General features: G+C 43.8%; 1 protein-coding gene across 2 annotated transcripts in view; it reads left to right on the forward strand.

The window, feature by feature from the left end:
* Nucleotides 1-765: 765 nt before the first annotated feature.
* The window catches only part of LOC137780881 (clathrin coat assembly protein AP180), a 45,095-nt gene continuing 21,707 nt past the window's right edge, over nucleotides 766-24,153 (forward strand). For both annotated transcript variants that reach the window (XM_068569208.1, XM_068569210.1), the window contains exons 1-5: nucleotides 766-1,683; nucleotides 19,582-19,724; nucleotides 21,910-21,985; nucleotides 23,020-23,122; nucleotides 23,605-23,698. In XM_068569208.1, coding sequence (XP_068425309.1) covers nucleotides 1,554-1,683; nucleotides 19,582-19,724; nucleotides 21,910-21,985; nucleotides 23,020-23,122; nucleotides 23,605-23,698 — 546 coding nt within the window. In that variant the 5' untranslated portion in view covers nucleotides 766-1,553. The remainder of the gene's footprint in view (nucleotides 1,684-19,581; nucleotides 19,725-21,909; nucleotides 21,986-23,019; nucleotides 23,123-23,604; nucleotides 23,699-24,153) is intronic.

A 24,153-nucleotide genomic window follows, 5' to 3' on the forward strand; every position in this document is an offset into this window, starting at 1 on the left:
TTTACATTAAAAGAAAATATGTTGAGCTTAAAAAAAATACAATGTTGAAATATAAATCAGTGTTTCCCAACCTCTTTGGTTTCTTAACAAAAATGGGGTTTATACAATTGTAAGCAAATTTGTGTTTCAGAACAGCTTCTTCTTCCTGGTCCCTGGGGGGAAAACCACTGGACTAAACTAGCAAACTGTACATGAGGTTGATAAACTAGTTACTGACCAGATGCAGCAGTAGAATTCTTCTTAGTCTACACATTGACTTTGGATGTACTTTCTAACAAGACCCAAGGTTTATTTTTATTGTCATTCTACATCAGGATTTGTGAAAGAAATGCCATTCAGTGCATCAGAGTGCAGCCACAACCTACGAACCAGTGATTACCAGAGACTAGTCAAACCCGTAAAGAGCCCACATCAGCACCACGGACAGCGACACACGCATGGCTGCAGTTTGACGTGATTTTTATCTATTTTTCTCCACATATGACGATGATGAAGAAAACGCACGTTAACTAAGGCTGCACGTGTGACCTTCATGGCGTGGTAGCAGCGTGACGTGACTCGAGCCTGGTTGTAGAGGAGTCGTATTAACCCTCTCGCGTCCTTTCCCCGTCCACAACCTCCATCCCAGCTCTCGTCTCCTCCCAGTTCTCGCGATGAAAGAGGCAGCAGCAGGGTTGGTGATACTGCGTCACCTGACTCAAACAGGGGAGGGGGGCGGGGCGGGGTGAGACGTCTAAATAAATTAATAATGAAATAAACGAGGATGTAAAAAAAAAAAAAAAAAAAGGAAGAAAATCCGCCAGGAGCACCGCCATCCAACGACACCGGGCTGAAAGCGCGCATCACCGGGGCTCGCAGGCTGACGGTGGGCCGCAGCAGAGAGGAAGCACGGGAGGAAGAGGAGGGAACACCGCTGCACTGGATGGTGGGAGATGATGATGATAATGCCATCCAAAACCTGATGCTCCCCTGCGCGGCCCGCTGATACACGAGCACCGTCGGACTGGTGGTGAGGATTATCCGGGAGGCTGCAGGAAGGGAGACAGGGAGGGGGGAGGCAGCGACACGCATCATCCGGAAAGGACCGTTCTGTCAGGGAGGCTGACCGACAAATAACACGGAACTGCAAGAAACCAATCGATAATAGAAGGAAAAGCTGAAGTGTAAAAACCTACAGAAGGATTTCCCAGCTGGATAGTGTCGCTTATTCAGCCAATTGCCTCTCTCTATATATGTTAAAGGATACTGATCTTCAGGGAAGAAAGTCAGTTCCTGATTGTTCCAGAAACGCGTGCAGAAGCCAACGCAACTGATTGGGAATCAGTGTTGTTATGCAACTCGGATCATTCTTAGGTCTGTAGATCGGGTCCTGCTGTTCCTCTCCTCGTGCTGTGCTCCTGCGGTGCCTTCGAGGGCAGCTGGGATCGCTGAGGCCGGTCGCTCGCTCGCTCCGCTCGGTGTGTGTGTGGAGGCTGTAAGGGGGGAAGGGGGTGGGGGGTAGGACCATCAGTGGACGCTTGGTAGTCGAGGCTTGACTCCAGAAGAGAGAGAAGATGTCGGGTCAGACGCTCACGGACCGCATCGCCGCGGCGCAGTACAGCCTGACGGGATCCGAGGTCGCCCGAGTTGTGTGCAAAGCCACCACACATGAACAGACGGCTCCAAAGAAAAAGCACCTGGAATGTGAGTTATCTGTCGATCTGTATAGATCTATTGATCATTTCTATAGATCTATCGTTTTATGTGTCCTTTTAACCCTTCCCATCCATCCTCATGTGCAACTAGGCCATGCACAGGAGCCATGATGGTTGCCTCCCCCCATCCATTCCTCCAGCGTGTGTTAATGTGCTTGAGGGGGGGGCATCAACCACAGTATGTGCTCACATGTACATGCATATACAATCACACGCACACACACCCATTATGCTTGAGGCTTCCATTACTTGAATGCAGACTTTAATTGAACAACAAACCAAACCCATTACCTTCTCACAGCAGGGGGTTCTTCCCCCATTGTGCCGGCAGATGAGTGCCATCGTAGAACCAGAAGGAAGCCACAATGCCCTTAAAACCCAGCACTTAAGCCCCACTGACTGGAGACCGACGCCCCCACGTTGCCCCAGTGCTGATGAATGCATAATTGAAAGTATTTTTTTGTCACTACACACAGGCCTTTTTTCCTTGGCTCCTGTCCTCCTGCAAAGACAGAGAGAGGTGTGTGGCACTGCAGCAAATATCACTGACTTTCTTTTTGTGTGTATCTGCAAAAAAAAAAAAAAACTTTTGGAAAAGGGCTCAGTGTGAACATAAATCATAATGCTGCATACCTGAGAGTATTTATTTACTGATCGATGCAATTTCATTGTGACAGTCCCTGTCCCTGGTACGCATCCTGACATGAAGTTGATTAAAATGTTAAAGCATGATGCACAAACCCACTAGTAACACCCTGTGACAGTGAGTGGTCATAATGGGAGTGTTTATGAAGGTGAACAGTGTTTGGGTGTTGGGAAGGTTTGCTCAAGATGTACATGAACGCAACATCTCACCAAATGGAAGCCTACTTCTGGGGTTTAGCTTTTGCTCATTTTGTGTTTGCTTATATGTCACTGAACATTTAAATTTGCCAGAGGCTTTACATTTTATGCCCCTGCACTATTATAATTCTATTTGACATTGATTTATATTGTGTTTAATCTACGTTATGTACGTCAATTTGTAAAAATCATGCTAAAGGAGGCTAGTGAGTAGCTCTGGAATGGGAGCGTTAGCTTAGTGTGCGAAACTTCAAGCTAGCAACATTTAGTTTCTCGTGCTTCTAACTACATGAAGTTAATGCACGGAAATATCTACATTGACACATGTAAAGACAAACCTTGTGATACTGTGACGAAATAATGACGTTTAAGAAACAGTAGAATGGATTTGAAGGATAACACTGAGGGGGTTAGCGGTTAGTGGTGAAGGACGCAAAAAGAAATTAATAGTGGAGACCACAGAAGAAGAAATGAACTTAACCTGATGGATATACAGTAAACACACACTAGCCTTCCCAGTTAGGTATAACTATATTTGACTGACTTTGTGTGATTGTGTTAACAACTGTTTACCGTACAGGCGACCTATAGTCCCAGTGGACACTTTCCTTTCATCCATTACATACAGAGGTTTTGCTTCTATAGCTTTAATTGGTCTGGTATGAACATTAGCTTATAGACTAGACAGATGTAATTAATATAAATAGATCACTTTGTTGACTTTTTTGTTTGTTCAGTTACAGTTTGATTTGCATCTCCCAAATGAACACATGTTTTTATTTAAATCAACTGCCTGGAGATAATTTTGGGAAATAAAAGCAAATACAGGGTTCTGTTACTGTTTAATTGCCACTTGGGGTCGCAACTCAGAAAAACATTGCTTTGCTTTAAAGTTCAATGCAAAGATATAAAACTCCATTTTTTAAATCTAAATTACTGTTCCATGTATGCAGTAAAGTCCAAGACTTCACATTTAAGTTTCAGCAAGTGCAATGGAGTAAGTGATTCAACTTAATTGCGATGACCTGATGCGTTTTAGTCCTGTGTGAACCGCATGCACGTTCTGTACTCAATGGCAAAACAACTCAGTCTAGTTAAGCCCCCCCAAAAATACATCTTGGGTTCATTTAAACAGAAAGTCCTTCAGTTAAAGCAGGGCAGAGGTTTGCTTGGTTACTTCAATGAACCGCTTCCTCAGTAAATGGCTTGTCGAAAAGGTGCATTAACATTGCCTTAGAAGAACTGCCTCAGGGATATTATCTGACAGCATATCCAATTTCATCCACAGCTGGCATTTACCCAATGTGCTGCTTGGGTTTGTGTGTGTGTGATGACCACTAGCAGAAATATTCCTGTTGCTGAAACCTGAAACCTGTTGCTGCAGAAGGTCCACGATGGTCGACAACGTCACCATCATCGCCACATTTTTTGTTCACAGTCCTATTTCACATAAAGGAGAACAAAAATGAGGCTTGGCTACTATATCCAATGCAGCCTTCATGCTCATCTTGATGTTTCATGTCATACACTATCCATATTGATAAAACTGCATAACAAACATCATATTTTTCTAAAGCGATGAGTTATCTTCATAATTAACCTCTTATTCCACTTCGAAAATCTTCCCGTCATGCTAATCTGCTCTGCCACGACTAATAATGTGCACATATATCAACCACACAGGTCTCATGGACATTCCGACTCCTAATGATATCATTTACATACTCTAATAATATTAAGATATTACTTTTCTTACTACTCTTACTTATTATAGTCTTGTGTTTATGGTTGCAATCTGAAGAGAGCTGCTGCCTTTGTTCAGGCTGATATGAGACGGTAAGCAGATCAATTTGGAAGACTGAAAGATAGTTCTTTTCTTGCTTCTTTGTCGCGCGACAAGTGAGCTCCACCCATTGGTGGAGAGGACCAGAAAATGATCATGTGATATCCATTAACCTACCAACAACGTTTCCAATCACCACAGCAATTAGAGGATTCATTTGGACTACTATCTTATTCCTAAACTCAGGCAGGTCTCGACAGATTCACGTCCGTAATCTAAAAATAATCTCCTATGGATTGTTCCACTGACAGCTACATGTGTATTGGCTCAGCTGATCTAGTTCAAATGACATCCAGAGAGCAGCAGGGCAGTAAGCTCCTCGTGCTCTGAACCCAAAGCCCCGGACAGAAATGGAGCAAAAACAGGAGAAAATCTGAAATCAGAGAGCTTTTTGACTGATTTAGGTCTTTCAGCGTCACTATGCACCACAAATAGAAACTTCTGTGACGCAGGTATGACCAGAACAGTTGTTTTTATAACCTGAAACAAACCTGTAACTGTAAAGCCGTTGGAGAATGAGATCGTGTGTCTGTATCTGGATGTCCATCTAGTGTTGATGGTGGATGTAGTCCGTTGAGGCAATAAATTCCATCAGTGCGAGCTACGATGGCTCAGTGAGCCGAGTTCTCCTGCTCGCGCAGCCTTGCCGACAGTGCCTACATGTACCAGGATGCATTGCGTACAAGCTGCTGACACCCACCCAAGACATAGTGTAGCCGAGTTGTACCGAAACTCATGCAGATAATAAAACATATGGAACATGTCTTTATTATTCCACATTGTCAACGACTGCACATTACAGTTTGGTTTCTCCGTTTTTACCTTTCACAATAAAAGCCCAACTTCAGTTCACTTATCATCGGTCAATGGCCATCTGGCCTCTCGGCCCTGCCGGTCCTGGTTGTATTTTCCAGTTTATTTTCGGGATCCAGAAGAACGTCTCCAGCATCTTTGTGTCAGTGAGGAGGAAAACCTGCAGAGTAACATCAAAAATGATATACAACAGATTTTGCAGCGAGAGAACTCAGCATCTGATTAGATGTCCACATAAAAGGTACCGGTTTCTTTTTCCTTAAAGCTTCAGAGTCGCAGACTGTGGCCAAATGGTTTGTGTCCTCTGACAACAAACTGCTCACTCCAGTGAAGGCAAGAAGAAAGGAGCGAACCACAATAGTACTTATGTGTCTCCAGAACACTCATTTGCCGTTTATTTTAGGAGGCCTGACAGATGACTGCGATACAGATCAGAAGTCCTCTGAACTCTTAAAAGATTAGAGCTCAGTCAGCAGCACAGATTGCCTGACGCCACACAGGCCTGAGTGTGTCTTACAGAAGGCTGTTGATAGCTTGCTGTATCTGTGTGTGTGTGTGTGTGTGTGTGTGCATGTTTGTGTTTGTGAATGCATGCGCGGCTTCACATACACAGAGTTGCGAAGGTTTGCCACATGCTATTGGCGACATCCCAGAGGAAAAAAAAAAGATGCGAGTAAATGTCATTTTTTTGTTTAGTTTTGGAAAGGAGCAGGGAGGAGCAGGCGGAGGAGGAGGAGGTGCAGCTGTGAGTCAGCTGTCTGAATGGGTGACATTAGGATAATTACTCAGAACAAAGAAAGCCATTGCTCAGAAGATTGGCAGTTTTTTTTGTCAGGGACCCAAAATCGTGGGTCATAACGCGTGTATCAATGGTACCCACTTTCTGTTTTTTGTGCCGTTGCGTGAATAGCTTTTTGCGTTGCGAAATGAAAGGAATATTTAGTTTTTCAACATGTGTGGCATCGTGCTTTTACTCCTTTGGTGGGACCCCTTTTTTTGTCACGAGGACGCACACACTCAGCAGCTGCTAAAATGATCGTTTTGGTCAACGGGCCCATTTTGTTATTGGTTCTGCCTTCGAGCTCCGACTCAGAAATAGAGGCTTACAGTGAGCACTCGGAGGCAGCATTCCTCTGAGCTGCTTCTCAGCGTGAATCTAAAGGCCCTGGAGCCTGGATCAGAGACCAGTATAGAACAGTGTAACAGGGTTTGGATGTCTGCCAAATGAAGATGGCTCAGTTTCCGGAGACGGGCCCCACTACTTCTCCTGCTGCTAATGGCTCCATCTCTATCCGCTGCTGCTCGTTTTACTCCAACCTCTTTCTTACGCCCAGCTGCTGTTAAGAGACTTTATCTTTTTCCAAAAAGTCGTGCCGTAATTTTGCCTCCCTCGCCGTGCTGAAACACACAGATGATGTTTCTCATGCAGGGACCTTGTTCATGGCTCAGATTCTGTCTGTGTTTTTGCTGCAATAATTATCACCAGCTCTGCTACCGCTCTAAATCTAGTCACTCCAATTACAGTGTTTTTTTTAACACGGAGATGCGATTATACGATGCTCAGAGCAAACACAGAATACATGACCTGCTGTGTGTGTGTGTGTGTGTGTGTGTGTGTGTGTGTGTGTATGTGTAAGAGATAGTGTGTTTGGCGATAGGTGGGAGGCAGAAGGATCATCAACAGCACGCAGAGTCCCCTTTGGCTGCTAAGGTGCCGTTAACACAACATGAGTCACCGTCAATGTGTTGCCATATTTGAGAGGCAGAGTAACTCCCTGAAATGGGGGGAGGAGTAAAGTTTCATGTATGTTAAGCGCACATGTTAGGTGTTTAAATCTTCATCTGATACTTTTATTGTCTTATATATAAGGCTGGGCGATATGGACACAATACACAATAAATACATAGTCTATAATATAGAACATGATGTTGTTCAATTAAATACTTGACAAATGAGAATTTGCGTTACCGCGTGCTTGTCATCAATTTAGATGACACAAATGTGTATCTCAATATCTCTGTGCATGATCTCATCACAACATGATTCCCCTGGTAGATGATTTAAGTGCTTTGACATTAATGGAGCAATACTATTAAATATAATATAGCTTAACATTTTTTGTATAGTATTTTAAAGAATAGTTTGACATTTGGGCGGGAATATTGGTAACAACACTAAATATGAAGCTGCAGCTGGTCATCCTAGTTTAGCACAAAGGCTGGAAACAGCTAGCCTGGCTTTTTATTTAAACTTGGCTTCTGATTGGCTCACCTCACAATCTCCCTGCTCATGTCTAAACCTAACCAATCCAACCGACCAGGGCGACCAGCACCAGCCAATCAGAGGCAGATAAGGGCGGTTCATGTCTTTGCCACGGCTGTATTGTACGACAATGAAAACCAGCACCTTGAAGGCTCACGCGTTATAACTTACTCATTTAATCTAGTGGTGTCAATCTAGTGGTGTCTCCCAGCAAGAAGATTGGTCAATGTCACACTTTTTTCACATCCATATTTCGTTGCTCGCTAGCTGATGACGGACTTGTTCTGGTCCTGGGATTCATCTTCATTTTGGAACTTGCTGAGGTTAGATCATAGAACCCTAAGGTTAGATCATAGAACCCTGAGGTCAGAGGATAGAACCCTGAGGTCAGAGGATAGAACCCTGAGGTTAGATCATAGAACCCTGAGGTCAGAGGATAGAACCCCGAGGTAAGAGCATAGAACCCTGAGGTCAGAGGATAGAACCCTGAGGTTAGATCATAGAACCCTGAGGTAAGAGGATAGAACCCTGAAGTCAGGGGATAGAACCCTGAGGTTATATCATAGAACCCTGAGGTAAGAGGATAGAACCCTGAAGTCAGAGGATATAACCCTGAGGTTAGATCATAGAACCCTGAGGTAAGAACATAGAACCCTGAGGTAAGAACATAGAACTCTGAGGTAAGAGCATAGAACCCTGAGGTCATAGGATAGAACCCTGAGGTTAGATCATAGAACCCTCAGGTTAGAGGATAGAACCCTGAGGTCAGAGCATAGAACCCTGAGGTGAGATCATAGAACCCTGAGGTAAGAGCATAGAACCCTGAGGTTAGAGGATAGAACCCTGAGGTCATAGGATAGAACCCTGAGGTTAGATCATAGAACCCTCAGGTCAGAGGATAGAACCCTGAGGTCAGAGCATAGAACCCTGAGGTTAGAGGATAGAACCCTGAGGTCAGAGCATAGAACCCTGAGGTTAGAGGATAGAACCCTGAGGTCAGAGCATAGAACCCTGAGGTTAGAGGATAGAACCCTGAGGTCAGAGGATAGAACCCTGAGGTCAGAGCATAGAACCCTGAGGTTAGAGGATAGAACCCTGAGGTCAGAGCATAGAACCCTGAGGTTAGAGGATAGAACCCTGAGGTCAGAGCATAGAACCCTGAGGTTAGAGGATAGAACCCTGAGGTCAGAGGATAGAACCCTGAGGTCAGAGCATAGAACCCTGAGGTCAGATCATCCATATTTCTTCACTTGGTAGCTGCTGACGGGCTGGTCCTGATACTCATCTTCATTTTGTAACTAGCTTATGCCAAATCTCAACCTCTTCTTCAAAGTTACCTTCATACTCTGAATTTTCATTCCTCACATTCTGAAACCTCTTCCTCTATATCATCATCATCATCTAAAGCTTTCCTCTCTTCCAAAAATTAATTGCAAGGCCCTCTGAGCAGGACCTACAATTTCCACTCTTATTATGTTTGGGTCCAGTGGACCCAAACATCCTGTATGTAATATAAATGTGTAGAGTGTGTGATCATTGAACATGTGTTCTGATTTATGTTCTTCATAGAAAATGAGCCAAGGCCAATGAGTGTGAGTTTGAACAAATCATTAATCGTACAATTTCTTTTTATAAAAAATGAAAATGGATCCCATGGACCGGAACACCACATAAGGGTTGTGGTTGCAGTAGCTGTTGCCACTGGAAATATAAACTTATCAAGAAGCGCCTGTTATAGCGGTCTTGAAATATTCTTCTGAGTTCTTAGCTGCTTCTTTTGTCATCCATCAGCTTTAAGATTGTGTCTTTGCTTCAGGTATGTAGATGTGTTAAAAGGATTTAGTGTCTCTTGGCAACAGCAGGACAACCTGAGGCCGTCATGTCCATGGACTGTCAGTCTGTAAATACTGTGACAGGAAGCTGTCTTCACTCCTAGCATGAATAAAACAGTCAAGTTAAAATACAGTTTTCCCGTTTGTTTTTGCATGCCTGGGAAAAAAAAGTTGACATTTTCTTTTTCATGCACCTCCAGCCGCCGACCCAACACTGTCAGTGTGGATATATTCATTAGAACTGCTGCTTGTTATTCCTTCAAGCTGCTTCACAGTTACAATCCTGTGTGTGAGGACAGGTTTCCAGTGTTTAAACGGTCGGCGGCGGGACACCTTCAACGCCTCCATGACAGCTCGCTGCTGTCAGAGCGCCGTGAGCTGAAACAGTGAAAGGGATTGACAGTTTATTTGGGGTTCATTGATTTAGATCAGTAAAGTTGGCCTTAAATGGCGAGGATTTAATACAATATTGTCTTGTGTGAAAAACACATTGACATATCTAGTTAATGGTATATATGTGTACATATATAATGGTAAATTATAAATGATTCCTTATTATATACCGATATGGAACATAGTCCAGCTCTTTATTCAGGACTGGACTCGCAATGGCTTTGAACGTGAAGATCCCAAATATTTGTTTGTGTAGTGTATTTAGTATGACCACTACATCTACTGCTTTGAGTGAGTCTGGATTACATCCATTATGCTGCTGGTAATGCGTGGCCGCAGGCATTCCTCACTTCCTGTGCAAATGGCGTACTTATGTTCATCGATTCTCTCTTTCAGCTTTCTTCTTTCTTTTCTGATTTAGTTTGTGTGTGAGTCAGAATAAAGGGAGGGATGAAATGTCTTCTCTTTCTGTTCCTTCAATTGGTCCTCTCATGTCTCCCTTCCTCTACCTCGCCCACTCTTCTTCTCGGCCTCGCCTTCCTCTCTAACTATGCTGCGATGATTCTGTGCGACGCTTGCCTAACGGCATGTCGCAGTGAACGGAAGAAAGCCAAAGGAGGTCGGTAAGAGGGCTCACAGCGGGTATGTGTGAAAGCCCCAGAATGCCTCTCTGATGTAAAACACTATGTGGGAGGTGGACTGTCCTACCGACAGTGTGTGTCCAGATTAATGAGCTGAGACAAGGTCCCCGCCCTGATATAGCTGCTATCAGACCATTATCTACTCTGAATCTGAGCAGCCGAGTCAATTGGATTGGCGTCCCCTTTCTTAATGCCTCCCACCTCTTCCCGTGCTCCTCAGTTTATTTTTCTGATCTTCTTCGGCGGTCTCAATGCCCTCGTGTCTGCTAGTCTGAGGATAAAAAACATTAATATTAAAGCACAGCTTGTGTCTGCTCATGGGTTCATTGCACTTTAAATGGGCAGAACCAACATGCTGATATCAGCTGCTTGCCGTACCCTAGAATAGAAGTGAGGTAAACAGTCCTGTGTCCTGGTATGCGGGTAAGCAGCAGAGCAGCATCTCCAACGTTAAAGGGCCATGTCTACACCCAGGCTGCTCATCCATAATGCAGGGTGGCTCGGGTTTCCTGCTGTTTTATTACTCCAATGCAGTTCTGCCTCAGGCACCGGCTTTTGTCACAAAAAGTTTTCCTCCACTGACTGAGATAAGTGAGCGCTCAGTCGCTTTTCGTTTAGCGTAATTGTCCTGCATCGAAGACATTTCAAGAACAGTGCAGGGGCTTTCTGATAAACCTGGAATATACTGGAGATCCATTTGTTTCCCACACAGCATTGGCTCTGTGGTGCCCATTTCCAACAGCGGTAGTATGATAATGGCCATGAATAGTGTTTGGCCTCCAGACCTGCGGCACAGTGAGGTGCTTTTTTGTTCCTTTGATCATTTGATTACACGTGCAAACCACCACTGGGAATAAAACGTGCTTAGTCCAGGCACCTGACTCTGAAACTCTATGAATTTCTTTTGGATTTCTTTTAATAGTTTTGAACCTTTTCAGTAGGTTCTTAGGAGGTTCTTCTATTTAGTCCATATTTTGTCCTTTTAATAGCTTCAGTTAAATGAAGGGGGGAACATATATCTTTCATATACCACAATCATTCTCATGCATATAGGGCATGGCTTATTTTATTAGTTCTGCAGCTTCCCAAGCTTCCTTTCAGCTTATTTTTTAGCCTCCAAACAGATACAGATTTGTCCTCTATCAGAGAAAGAAGCATAGCAATCCAGAAAATTGTCTTGGCTGCATTAGTTAGTTCAGCATGCAAGGTGATATCTCTTTCTGTCTCCTCGGAGCAGAACCTGTACCCAACAGAAATACACAAGCCACGAGGAGTTTTTCTGTTCCCTACAGAGGTGATAAAAAGCCTCATTGGAGAACAGCTTACAAAGGATGAAGGGAGCTAAAGAGGACGACATTACTGTAGCTTACACAGGAAACAATGTTTGACAGGTGATGCTTTAGGAAGAAAAATGGCTGCAATGCTTTTTTCTTTGTCTGAGAGCGACAGTTTGCTTGCATTGGAGATGGAGACAATGAGAAGGGTAATTGGAGTATTCACAAGAAGTGACTTTTCTATTGTCGAATTGGGTGTTTTCTAACGTTTTTTTCTTTTTCTGAAGCTATAATAGAAATGTCCTTTGTTGTTTCTTATCGTTTGCTAACGCAACTTGCTAGCTTAACAGTCTGACAGCGCAACACGGAAACAGTAACGGTGCCCTTTCAAAATGAATAGCGGAAGAGGAAGGGAACGCTACATGAAATACACGGCTAATGGTAGACTTGTACCAACAGGGTTCAACAACAACACAGCGCTCACACAGCCGTTAGCTGACTAGTATAACTGCAGGTAAGGAGCTAAAACTTCCATGTCCATGTCTCCACTATTGGTAGATAATATTGGTTGTACTAGTGTTTTATATCCGTTACATTTATTGATTAATTAATGTGGTGTTAGTCCGGTAGAATTAATTGAAAAGGTTCAAATTGGACACAAGGCACCGTTCAAATCTAAAAACGAACCCAACGAACGTGGGATTTTCTTCCCATGAGCTGCATGTAGACTGTATGTAGGAGCCGCATCGCAGCAGACAAATCCCAGCTCCACCAGTAGCTGAGTGTAATGTCACTGAAAAGCTAAATCGTCTATATGAGGACAACGCTGCTATCTCCACCAGCAGTAGCAGCAGCTTGTGCGAGATGCCAGCTCCCCCCGCCTCAGATGTCACTCCCATCCTCCACAGTGTCTAGATCCCAATGGCTTCCTCTTTGTTTGGCTGCCACACCACATTGGTGGTACGCTACACGAGGACAGAGTGCATTCTGGGTATTTTCATTTTTTTCTTCCTTCCCCCTGTATTTTGCTTGAGGCTCAGAGGAGCTATAAATAAGCAGTGTGCTTTCATGGTCCATGTAGCAAGGCATCACTCATGCAGCGTGGCATTGGACTCTTACACGCAGCTGAAGCGCTCACTGAAAACCACAATGCTCACGTTTACGTGTCACCTATCTCAATCTATATGAAACGTGAGCATCTAGAAAATAGTCTGTGAAAGGTATCGCTGAATTTACATGAATGTGTTGCCAAGTTCAGTGTTGAATCTTCCAGCTGTGTTTAAGGCTGTTATGACTCACTTGCATCCGGCGTTGGCTGGATGACCCCTATCAGTTTTCTGCACTGGGTTTGCACCCGTGAAATGGATTTCAAAGGACTTTCACTGCATTCTTGATGCCGCTGCAAATATGAGATCCTGTTGCCTCGGCAACCACCTTGACATGCCCCTCTTGGTGCTTTTTTGTACACTTAAAGAAGAAAAAAATCTATCTTTAAAAATTATGAGGAGGATGTTGCATGTGCGTCACGCAAGCTGGCTTATGCGCGTTCAGCGAAGCAGTTTGCCTTCAGACGTGGCCGGACAAACACACACACACACACACACAGGATCTTTGATATAACTTACAGTTATTGAATGTTTGAGGGCTGCTATTTGAGTTCTGTCCGGTGGATGCTGTTGGGTGTGGCAGACGCCGCAGCCTGAATGTGGTATTCAGTGACAGCTAACTGACACCGTGGAGGTCGATGGAGCGTGTGAGTCCAAAGTGTGAGAGTAAACGATCTCGACTGCGCGAGCCCTTGGGGTCACCTGCAGAAAGGACCCCTCCCCTGCTCTGTCTGGCATCGTTCAGCCATTTCCTTATTGTCAATCGGAACAATAAATAAAATGACCCAAATCAACAATGCTTTAGTCGATCAATGCATTACGTTTTCCCACCCCGTCTTTCCCACTCAGCTCCAAACCCATTGGTTCCTACTGAAAGTATCTTTAAAAACGGTAACAAGTATGCAGTTTCATTTTCATAAGAGCCCAAAGAGCACAGCGGTTTTCTTGCAAATGACAAATCAATTTCAACAGGAGTGCATTTGTTGTGGACTATTATCGGCTGGTGCGGAAAATAGTCAATGGAGAGGCCTCCGGGGCATCTGGGATTGACTCACAATAAACTACAGTTCTCACGTTCAGTGAAGAAATACATTACACATGTGCAATAGTATTTATGTGTTTGTTTTGTTTAAGTCATGCTCGACTTTGCATCTTGTACTTTGGTGTTCTCTTGACAAAGTATACAGCTGGTGTACTTTCACACATTCCTTAAGAAAGGGGAAGTCTAAGGTCCTGTTAAGGGATAAGTGCAGCATTATTTCATGTTTTTATTATCAGTAAAAAAAAACAAGGATGAATCTCATACATGCTGGAAAAAAGAGCCATAGGATTGCATTGAGTAACGTACACCTTCAGTACAGCAAGAAAAACAATTATATATATATATATATATATATATATATATATATATATATATATATATATATATATATATATATATATATATTTATAGAAGGCTGTATCCCTGATGCATGCTTATGGACATCTGCTGACACAGAGCTGCTCTCCAGAGGTCAAAGTGCATGGCAGAAGCAGAGCACAACCAGTATTGTTACGAACAAATATGTCACTTGAATGTATGTATGTTGTCCTATTTGTGTCTCTAATTCTTTGTATATATAGCTGTGGCAACACAAGACATATTTTTTAATAATTTAGTCAATGCTGCTTGTGTTTTGAGTCAGCGATGGTCTTTATAACTACGCACACACACTGTAGAGGAGGGAACACGTCAAACCACTGGTTCTCCTCTCTTTGCTTGCTGCGCTGCACAGCGACAGCTCAGGTGCTGTGTTTGTAAATTAGAGCAGAGGAGGGTGTGTGTGTATATGTGTGTGCACACCCTCCCGCTGGTGCGCATGCATGCGGCTGTGTATAAGAATGTGATGTAAAAACGTATCGAGGCTCTTGCAATGCTCATGTCACGACTAACCTTGTGCTAGAGCTAAAAAGAAAAAAATCCCCAGGCGTTTCATGATGGACGTGTTCTGGGTGCTGTCAGCGAGGACACAGAAATGTCACACTGGAACCGCCAGTACAAGAGATGTTTGGCTGCTCCAACATTTAGGTGAATTGATTTTTGTTACATCACATATCTGGTAATTCTCCTACATCGCAAAACGCAGCGTAGAGGCCTGTTGAAGCTGTCAACCTTCTCTGTTTCTGTTTCATTTGTTCACATCAAACATATTAATGTCTCTCCCTCAACTTAACGTTGCTTAATGTAATGGTAGGATTCATTTGAAGTCGTGCATCAGGCTTGCTCAAACATCCAGTCTTTTAGCTTTGCTTTGGTCTCCACCTAATGCTAGCTGTGTGTACTAAATTCTAGCTGCTGAGAGCTCCACTTTGTTCAGCTAATTGTTAGCTTTGTCTGCCCACTGGTGTTCAGCAGGGAGCGTACAGTGGGTCTTTAGATTTGTCCTGCCGGCTGCTGCAGTAGATGTTGGTTAGAGTGACCCAAAACGGAAAAAAAAAACAACTAACAGTCGTAAAAAAGTGAAGAATGGAAGACTTGAAAGCGCTCTATAAGCCTGAGGGGAAATGCAGAGTTAGGGCTTAATTATCTGTGGGTTCACGTCATTTTATAATATGAAAACACAGATGACTGCAGCTTTAAGTTGTAGAGGTTTGAGATTTTTCCCACCTAACTTGATTCTATAATGTTTAAAATGATGCTGTGTTTCTCCTGTCGGTGTACTCGGTGTTGACAGACGTCAACATATTCATGGTACAATTCGCTGTGTGTTGCAACGTACAGAATCCAAGCGTGCAACTGTGATTGTTCGTCAGTGTGACTATCTGTGTGTGCTAGCGCTTGAGAAGGGCGCATATCTGCTCTGTCTCTCTTTCTTACTCACACTCACACATATTGAATAATTGAGAAGGAAGGTGGGGAGAGACGAGTGAGTCAGGATTTCCTGCTGAGCTGCTGTTCTGCATCTCAATCAGAACCGAGAACTCTCTTTCTTCTTCCCGTGGAGACCTCATCCAGCACATTTGTTCAACAAACTGATATCAGTTCACCGTTTGATGTGTTGGTGATTCACAGAGTAGTGACTTCACGAAATGTTTCATCAATATGGTTTGTGGCACTCAAAAAGGATCATCCTGTGTTAATCGTGAGCAGCCAATAGCTGAATGCAGTGCGTCTTAGCATGAAACTTCTGTTTGATTGACAAGCTCAGTGCAACAGGAAATAATTCGAAAAAAAAAAAATGTTCTCTCGAATTTCAGCTGTAATCTCTTTTACAATCATTTTCTCACAGTACGGGTGCCTCAATGAGAGAGACAGGCTGAGAGTGAGACAGATGGGCCGACAAGCAGAGATAGAGACAGAGGCAGAGATGAAAAGCGTAGGATGATGCAGGCTGCTGACTCATGAGCCTGTAGGGATTATTTCTCTCTCTCTCTCTCTCTCTCTCTCTCTCTCTCTCTCTCTCTCTCTCCCTCTCTGTGCTGAGTTACTACTAAAGAGAACGCGCACAGCAATTATTAACGCATGATGGAAGCATGATGGAGGGAGCAAAAGCCCGAGCAGACTCGTAGCATGACTGTCAAAGCAAAGTGACCTTGAATGCATCATTTTTGCAAGACTATTCATGCCGTCCTCGTCCAACCCACCGTGGGCTCTTGGACTTGATGTTTCATGGTAACAGAAACATGCATTATGATGCAAAATAAATATTTTCACCATTTTGGATTAAAAACCACTGACGTCCCCATACTAATTACAATCCCTGTTCAAGGGATTGTTGAGGAGGCACACACAAATTAGAAGAAAAAAAGGGTTAAAAATAATAATGAATATAATGTAGACACCGAACGGGCACCATGTGTTAGAAGAGGAACACCTACTCCAAACGTGTTTTCAGGAGTAAAGCTATTAATAGTAGAACTATAAATACTGCAGCGTTAAAGAGAGGCATTATCAGCGCAATGTCGGCTACTTAAATCTACTAACCTTTCAAATTCTAATGCTTAAAAGTTGAGTGCGTGAGTATGGGGTGCCGACATGGCACGGGCCATTTACTGGTCGATCTACATTGCAGCCCTCACCTATGGTCACAAACTCTGGGTCGTGACCGAAAGAACGAGGTTGCGGATACAAGCGGCGGAAATGAGCTTCCTCCGTAGGGTGGCCGGGCTCAGCCTGGATAGGGAAAAGGAGCTCGGACATCAGGAGGGAGCTTAAAGTCTAGTCGCTACTCCTTCATATCAAAAGAAGTCAGCTGAGTTGGTTCAGGCATCTAATCCAGTTGCCTCCTGGATGCCTCCCACTTGAAGTTTTCCATGCACGTCCAACTGGTACGAGGCCCCGGGGAAGACCCAGGACACGCTGGCATGGGGACCCCTTGGGATCCCCCAGAATGAGCTGGAAAATGTTGCCGGTGAGAGGGAAGCCTGGGTCGGCCTGCTACCCCCGCGACCCGACCCCGGATAAGCGGATGAAAACGGATGGATGGAGTTTAATCGTTCTGTGTTGTGTGTCAAATCTGAATCGGCAACGTAGCCAGTAACATTTCTTTGTGCTACTTCAGAGGACAACATTGTAGTACTACATTCACCTGACAAAGTAGATCTATAGTAGTAGCTCAAGCTAATATTGGCTTTGGGGGCCTTTTGTAAGTTATTACAGTCGTACAATGAGTTAGAATAGTACAGCACAGCTGTTAGGGGGCCTTATGGTTGGATTGCCTAAACGATAATGTCTGCCCCTGATGTTTTCAGTGTATTTCACTGGGGTTTCTGAGTGTGAGCAGCAGCGACATGGCTGTGTAACTCATGTACTATAAAGTCCTGTACCGTGTTTGTTATGTTTCTGCTGTCCAATGCATTCGTAAATTGAGTGCATTAATCAAACTAACCAGCTGTTACTCCATGTCTCTCTAACAAGTGATAGATTGTGCCATGTTTGAGGTGTTTACGGTTTGATGTGTACTGTCATTTAGTCTATATTAAGCAAGGCAGGAAAATCCAATAAACACCTCTCAGCCGGTCTGCTGGCAGTAAATATGCAGGATGGATATGACACGATGAATAAATCACAGGGCTTCAAAGAAGTTGCTCTGCGTCTGCCCCGCTCGGCCGAATCAGGGCTTTTAAAATGACGCCGGTCATGTTTTCTGTCCCGCTCTGTCCGTCACTACACACCTACTTCTCTCATTCCTCATCCTGTCTCTGAAGATAGGGCCTGAGGTTTACCGTGGAGGACAGCTTGTGTATCTGCCAGTGAATAGACGAGTCTTTACAACGGTTTTGTCATCTGACAGATGCTGATACTACACACAACTGCAGTCTTATTCAATAGGTAAAAGCCATAGACTGTACAAAAAGTGGACGTACTAACTGTGTCACACATTGGTTTGTGCCGTCGTCATCTCGGTTTTGTGCGACAGGATAAGTGGGTGGAGCTAAACGCAACCGAACACAGAAACTCACATCATTTTTAAGCGGCCAAAATGTCACAGTTAACTTTCATGGACTGGAAACGCTGTGATAGGTTTAAAGTTTTGAGCCAAATACATGGACAACTCCCAGACCGGAGTGCCATGGCAACGACCTGTCAATCACAATGTAGCCCCGCCTTCAAGCATAGCCCTGCTTGAGTGTCGCCCCCTGATAGCCTTTAAAAAGAATACAAATTCAAGGGACTTCCACTTTGGCTTCACTTCTCACACACAGATGTTGCCGCCTGGTATTAGCAAGTTATGCTAAGACTTTGATTCCAGATACTAAAAGGCTTCAAAGAGCTGAGGGGAACTTTGGGGTCAAGTGAGGGTCGTGCTGCGTTATGTTACACATGGGGAAAAATATTGATCTTTAAGTAAAATGCTTATACTCTTGTCTGGCCACTGACTGGATATTTTCCACATAAAGTGAATTTCATATCAGTGTGCGTAAGAAGTTTAACTTTTGCAAAGATTATTTGACAGGATACTTGCATGATGACAATACGGAGCAGGTAGCTTTAGCAGATTGTTTTATGAGCAATATTACCGTTACTTTTCGTTCATCATGGAATGAACATTTATGGAGTCGATAATCTGCAGATGTTGCTGTATTACATCAGTTCTTATCGCTGCACCACTTGGTCAACCTGTCTGTCTGTCTGTCTGACTGTCTGTCTGTCTGTCTGTCTGTCTGACTGACTGTCTGTCTGTCTGTCTGTCTGTCTGTCTGTCTGTCTGTCTGTGCGGCTGATTCTGACGCAAAAGTCTGATTCGCATTACAATCCTTTCTTTCCTTTTGGTCACGACAGTGCCTCTGCTGTGGAATATTCCACTCTGCCTGTGCTGGTATTGAAGACTGATTGCAGGAAGGAACAAAGCAGTAGCCAGTGTGACTCACTCACACCAGGCAATGGTGGTGCAATGTGAAGCACTTATTTTAATAGATTTCAATAAGATGAAAAACAGCAGCCCCCCGAGGCCACGCTGTTGATAAAAACTAGCCCCGCCTGCTTGCAATAAGTGTGCTACTTACTAAAAATGTGTTTGATGTGAAAATAAGAGGGAGTAACTCATTTATGCAAACGCTGCAAAAGCTGTCAGATATTACACTTTCTAAATCTAAAAAAAGTGCACGTTTTAAATGAGACTGAACGCCTCGGTGTGAAAGTTTAAAGCAGTTTGATTGAATACTGATCTCATTCCATTTGCAAACGCTTTTTTTTTTGTTGTAAAATTAAAATTAGGATGCGAAAGAGTGCGGCTGTGAAATGCAGCAGAGCCCACACCCAGTGCCACCGCATCTCGCCCATCTGCTATCATGACTTGAATAACAGGTTTTCAGCGCTCGCTGTATCAGCGCTGAGTCTCTCCCCTGCTAATAACCACCATCTGACCTTCTGTCTCTCCTCCCCTCGATGCTTCTCAGACCTGATCCAGGCCACCCAGGAGACCACGGTGAACGTCCCCCAGATGGCCGACACGCTGATGGAGAGGGTCGGCAACGCCAGCTGGGTGGTGGTTTTCAAGGCCCTGATCACCACACATAACCTCATGGTGAATGGTAACGAGGTGAGGGGACAACGCACGGCTGCTCCACACACCCTGAATACATGCCTTTTGTTGGTTGCTGGTTTTAAAGTCAGGTATATATCCTGGAAGGTAAAGGGACTTTACCCCCACAGTTGTGTGGTTGTAGCTCCCAGTTGTAAAGTAGGGCAGTGCTGGATACCAAGGTAGACACTGCCTGCTCTAAAACACAACGTAGCAGCAGCAAAGAAGAACAAAAAAGGTGTAAAAAGGTGGAAATAATGGCATACTAGCATCACATATCAACTGTGCAACAATGATGTCATCAAGACTGTTGAGCTAAAATCGTTTTCATCCACCAATTCCTACAATTGATATATTTTGAATATTTTTGACAGTCAAGTTTATTCATATTCAGAACTATATTTTGACAGAATGAGCAAAACGGTGAAAGCCTCCATGCACCTACATTCAGCAGGGAGAGAGAGAGATTCATGCTCATGTCGCAGCGCTGTCTGCTGGATGTGTAAACTGCTTGCCATCACTTTAGAACTATAATTAAAGGTGACAATATGTCAGTGTTGTGTTCACAGCTTGTCCCACAGGCCTCAAATCACAAAATATCTATTAATACACCTTTAAATCTAAGGGAAATTAAAACGGAAAACACAATGTTATAAGTTACTTCACCCAATGTCCTCTCTTCACAATGCCTTTAAACATTTGTATGTTTGCTGCATGGTTGTACATTTGAACCTCGACGGCCTTCTGCTTCCTGGTTCTGACCCCCTGACCCAATTTATGTCCTGACAGCTGCAGAAAGCTCTGAATGGGAACCAAGGGACACCTCAGAGAGATAAACAGATGCTCCTTTACAGCCCATCAAAGAAAACTAGAACTGCCACTGAATTACAGATGACGAGAGAGAGAGAGAGAGAGAGAGAGAGAGAGAGAGAGAGAGAGAGAGAGAGAGAGAGAGAGAGAGAGATTGAGTGAGAGACAAAGATAAACAATGCAGGAGAAAGAGGAGAGAGAGTGTGCTATAGTTGATGTGTGCTGTAGTTGATGGAGACTGAGAAGACAGGGGGTTGCCTTCCCAGCATGCATTGGGTGGAAAGCAGACAGCGATTTAAGCATTTCAAGATAATATAATTAACCTTTGCAGTCAATACAGCAACGATTGTGGTGCCATGAGCTGCTATTGTACGCTGTAGTCCCTAAACACACACGCACACACACACACACACACACACACACACGCTTAAAAAAAAAGCTCAGTTTGTGTGAATAATATGATTAAGTGATATTGCTCCCGATTAAGGGACCGTGTCATAACTGTAATTCATAACTGTGTTAGACATGCCAATGTATGTATGCAGTGCTGCGCGTGTCTTCAGTCTCCTGAGACCTGCTCGCTATTAAGACAGGGCTTTGCTGTTGCAGCACTGACTGAAAAGAGAGAATGAAAGGGAGGCTATGGTGAGAGGAGGAGGGGAGGGAACGTGCAGTGCAACATCTCTCCAGGGAGGGGTATTCCTCCTTAATGTCCCTCATGCATGCTCCGTTTTGTGTAAATGCAGCCACTAAATAAGCATCAGCAGTGTGTGTGTGTGTGTATGTGTGTGTGTGGTATGCATTTATGTCCACATGTGTCACTGACCGTGGTAATCGTGCTCTTGCAGGGCTGCAGAGTGAGCCTGTTTGTCTTTATTGTGCTGTATTCCCTGGTCCCCTTCTTGTGTCTAATTCATATTCACACCCTCCCACTCATGAAAGCTGCAGCATTGCTCCTTTAATGCTGGATTCATCCCCAATCACTGATGAAAAGGACGAGTATAGAATCACGCCGCTCATATTAATTCCACTTTCTGCTGCAGGCACTTCCACAGGTTGAGCGTACCGCCTCCGAGACAGCTGTGAACGTCAAACAATCCTTCCTTTTTCATATTTAAAATGGAGCCATCTGTTTGAATGTGAACGTGAAAACATATCAAGCCATGACTGCTGGGATATAATGTGTTCATTCATAACTGTGCGGTGTAATTTATGGTCATTTCTCAGTGGATGAAAGTACATTTCTTCACAGAATTGAATTTCGTTGCTATCTTGAATCTGTTTCATCAGGAACGCTGACTGAGCTATTTTTTGCCTGAATTGGAGAAATTTCCTGTTTGTCATTTAGTGCCCGGCAGAGACCTAAACCCTGTGCGCTTCTTCCCTCCTGCAGAGATTCCTGCAGTTCCTGGCATCTAGAAACACCTTGTTCAACCTCAGCAACTTCCTGGACAAAACTGGCTCCCACGGTGGGTGGTGTTTCTTTTTCTCCCCGTCTCTGACTTACTCGGCCCTCCCATAATTTCTAACTCTGACCTTTCCTTTTTCAACAATTTCCCCATGTGTACTTTTGTGATCCACTCTCCCTCTCTCATTTCCATTTAATACATTTAACACGTGTTTTCGAGCAGCTACAGTTCGTGCGACAGCAGAATGAGCTTAAATGTTACAACCAGCCTAATCACTCCTCTATCCATCCCTCATTTCCGCCTCCCCAATTCCCTTGCTCGCCCACAACTAAACCCATCAATGGTGTAAACACTGGGTCCACAGTCTCTTGTCCTGGACATTTAGTTGTCTCGAGTTTAGGGAGACAGATTGTAATTGTTTTTGACATTTTAAAGACTACACAATCAGGATTATATTCAATCTAAGCATGGGCTAAAGTCCTCCTTACTGTTGAAAAATAGTTCATATTTATGGGAAGGAAAGACTTATTTGCTGGCTTGCCAAGACTTAGATGAGAACGTACTAAAAGCATCTCTAAAGACTTCTTTGTTTTACAAGTGTGTCTCGCTATCTGTCGGCCTGTGCTTCCAGTCTTTAATCTAAGCTAATAGACTCCTGGCTCTGGCTTTAAATTTAGCATACAGACAAGGAAGTTAGATAAGGATTGATGCCACTTTCATATCTGTCTGTTAAATATGAAGTTGCATTCAGGTCATTAGCTTAGCTTAGCATGAGCTAATGCTATAGCTTTAGCTCCATGCGTAGTGTACAGACAAGAGTACAGCATTCTCATGTAACTCTCAGAAAACTCAACATGTTGAAGAGATGAGATATTGATGCCATGTATTACATTTAATCTCCCTTATATTTATTACAGGACGAGACTCTTTGCACATCACATCGCTAAAGTCTCCTTACAATTACAGACATTTTAAATCGTCGTAATCGCCAATATTGACTTTTTCTGTAAGCCTTTTCAGAGCCTACTCATCCCCTGCACTGAAGTGACAGTGGAGACTCTCCATGTGCTTACGTGCGAGTGTTTCTTCCTCAGGCTACGACATGTCCACGTTCATCAGGCGCTACAGCCGCTATCTCAACGAGAAGGCCTTCGCCTACAGACAGATGGCTTTCGACTTTGGCCGGGTCAAGAAAGGGTACCGATTCTCATTTCTCACGACAATGATAATGCTGAAAGGACTATTATTATAGATTTTTTTACTTTGTTAGTTTACCTGGTACCTGAACATGCCCCTCCCTTTTGCCATCTGCATCTATCAGAATAACACACTTCCCACTGGGGTCCTATTAGCGCGTGGGATGGATTTAAGCCTGGCATTGGGCCAAGTGCATGGCTATACTGCATATACTGAGTGCAGAGGTGAATACGTAGTGGGTTATTACTCACAGAGTGGACAGCTCTGTTTCGCTGGCAGACACAAGGTCCCTCTGGCTACATAAGCCGGCTTTGAAAAATGTAACAGCATACCACAGAATACAGGTCAGACACGTTGGCGGATAGTACAGTAGTTATATGGCGTAGAGTTGTTCTATGTGTTTACAGACAGTACATGAATCTGAGAGCTGCGGCTACATTTTCTCACATGTTCTATTTCTTTCCGTCTCCCTCGGGTGTCAGAGCCGACGGAGTGATGAGGACCATGTCAGTGGAGAAGCTGTTGAAAGGAATGCCCACCCTGCAGAGCCAGATCGACGCACTGCTGGATTTCGAAGTGGGTGACTCGCTGTTAGGGAACAAAGTCACTTTACGAGGTTACTGAATTCACCGGGGGATAATCAGAGTGGAGAATAAAAGCTGCCGGCTTGATTTAACAAAGCTTACTGCTGTAGCAGCATTTATGAAGACAATCATAGCCCCCTTTCACGTTGATGACCATTCTCACAGGGTTAAATATAAGAATGTCTTCTATCGTTTAAACAAACGTGTATGAATAAGGTGGTAAAAGTTCACAATTTCCTTTGATAGAAAGGTTTGAAGTAACTAAAATATTAAAGTTTTACTATTTTTTTGTCTGTGAAAGTCCATATTTGTCATTCCTCACTGTGTATTATACAACTATCTACTTGGTATACATTCAACAGAAGGGTGAGAAAATACAACAGAGACTACCTGTACTTCTACTTATACATTCATACCAGTATTAACCTGGTACAGTAGCTGCTTTTG

The sequence above is a fragment of the Clinocottus analis genome, unplaced genomic scaffold (genome assembly GCF_023055335.1).
Source record: "Clinocottus analis isolate CAN_PGR_092001 unplaced genomic scaffold, fCliAna1.0.p SCAF_9, whole genome shotgun sequence".
NCBI classification, from domain to species: domain Eukaryota; kingdom Metazoa; phylum Chordata; class Actinopteri; order Perciformes; family Cottidae; genus Clinocottus; species Clinocottus analis.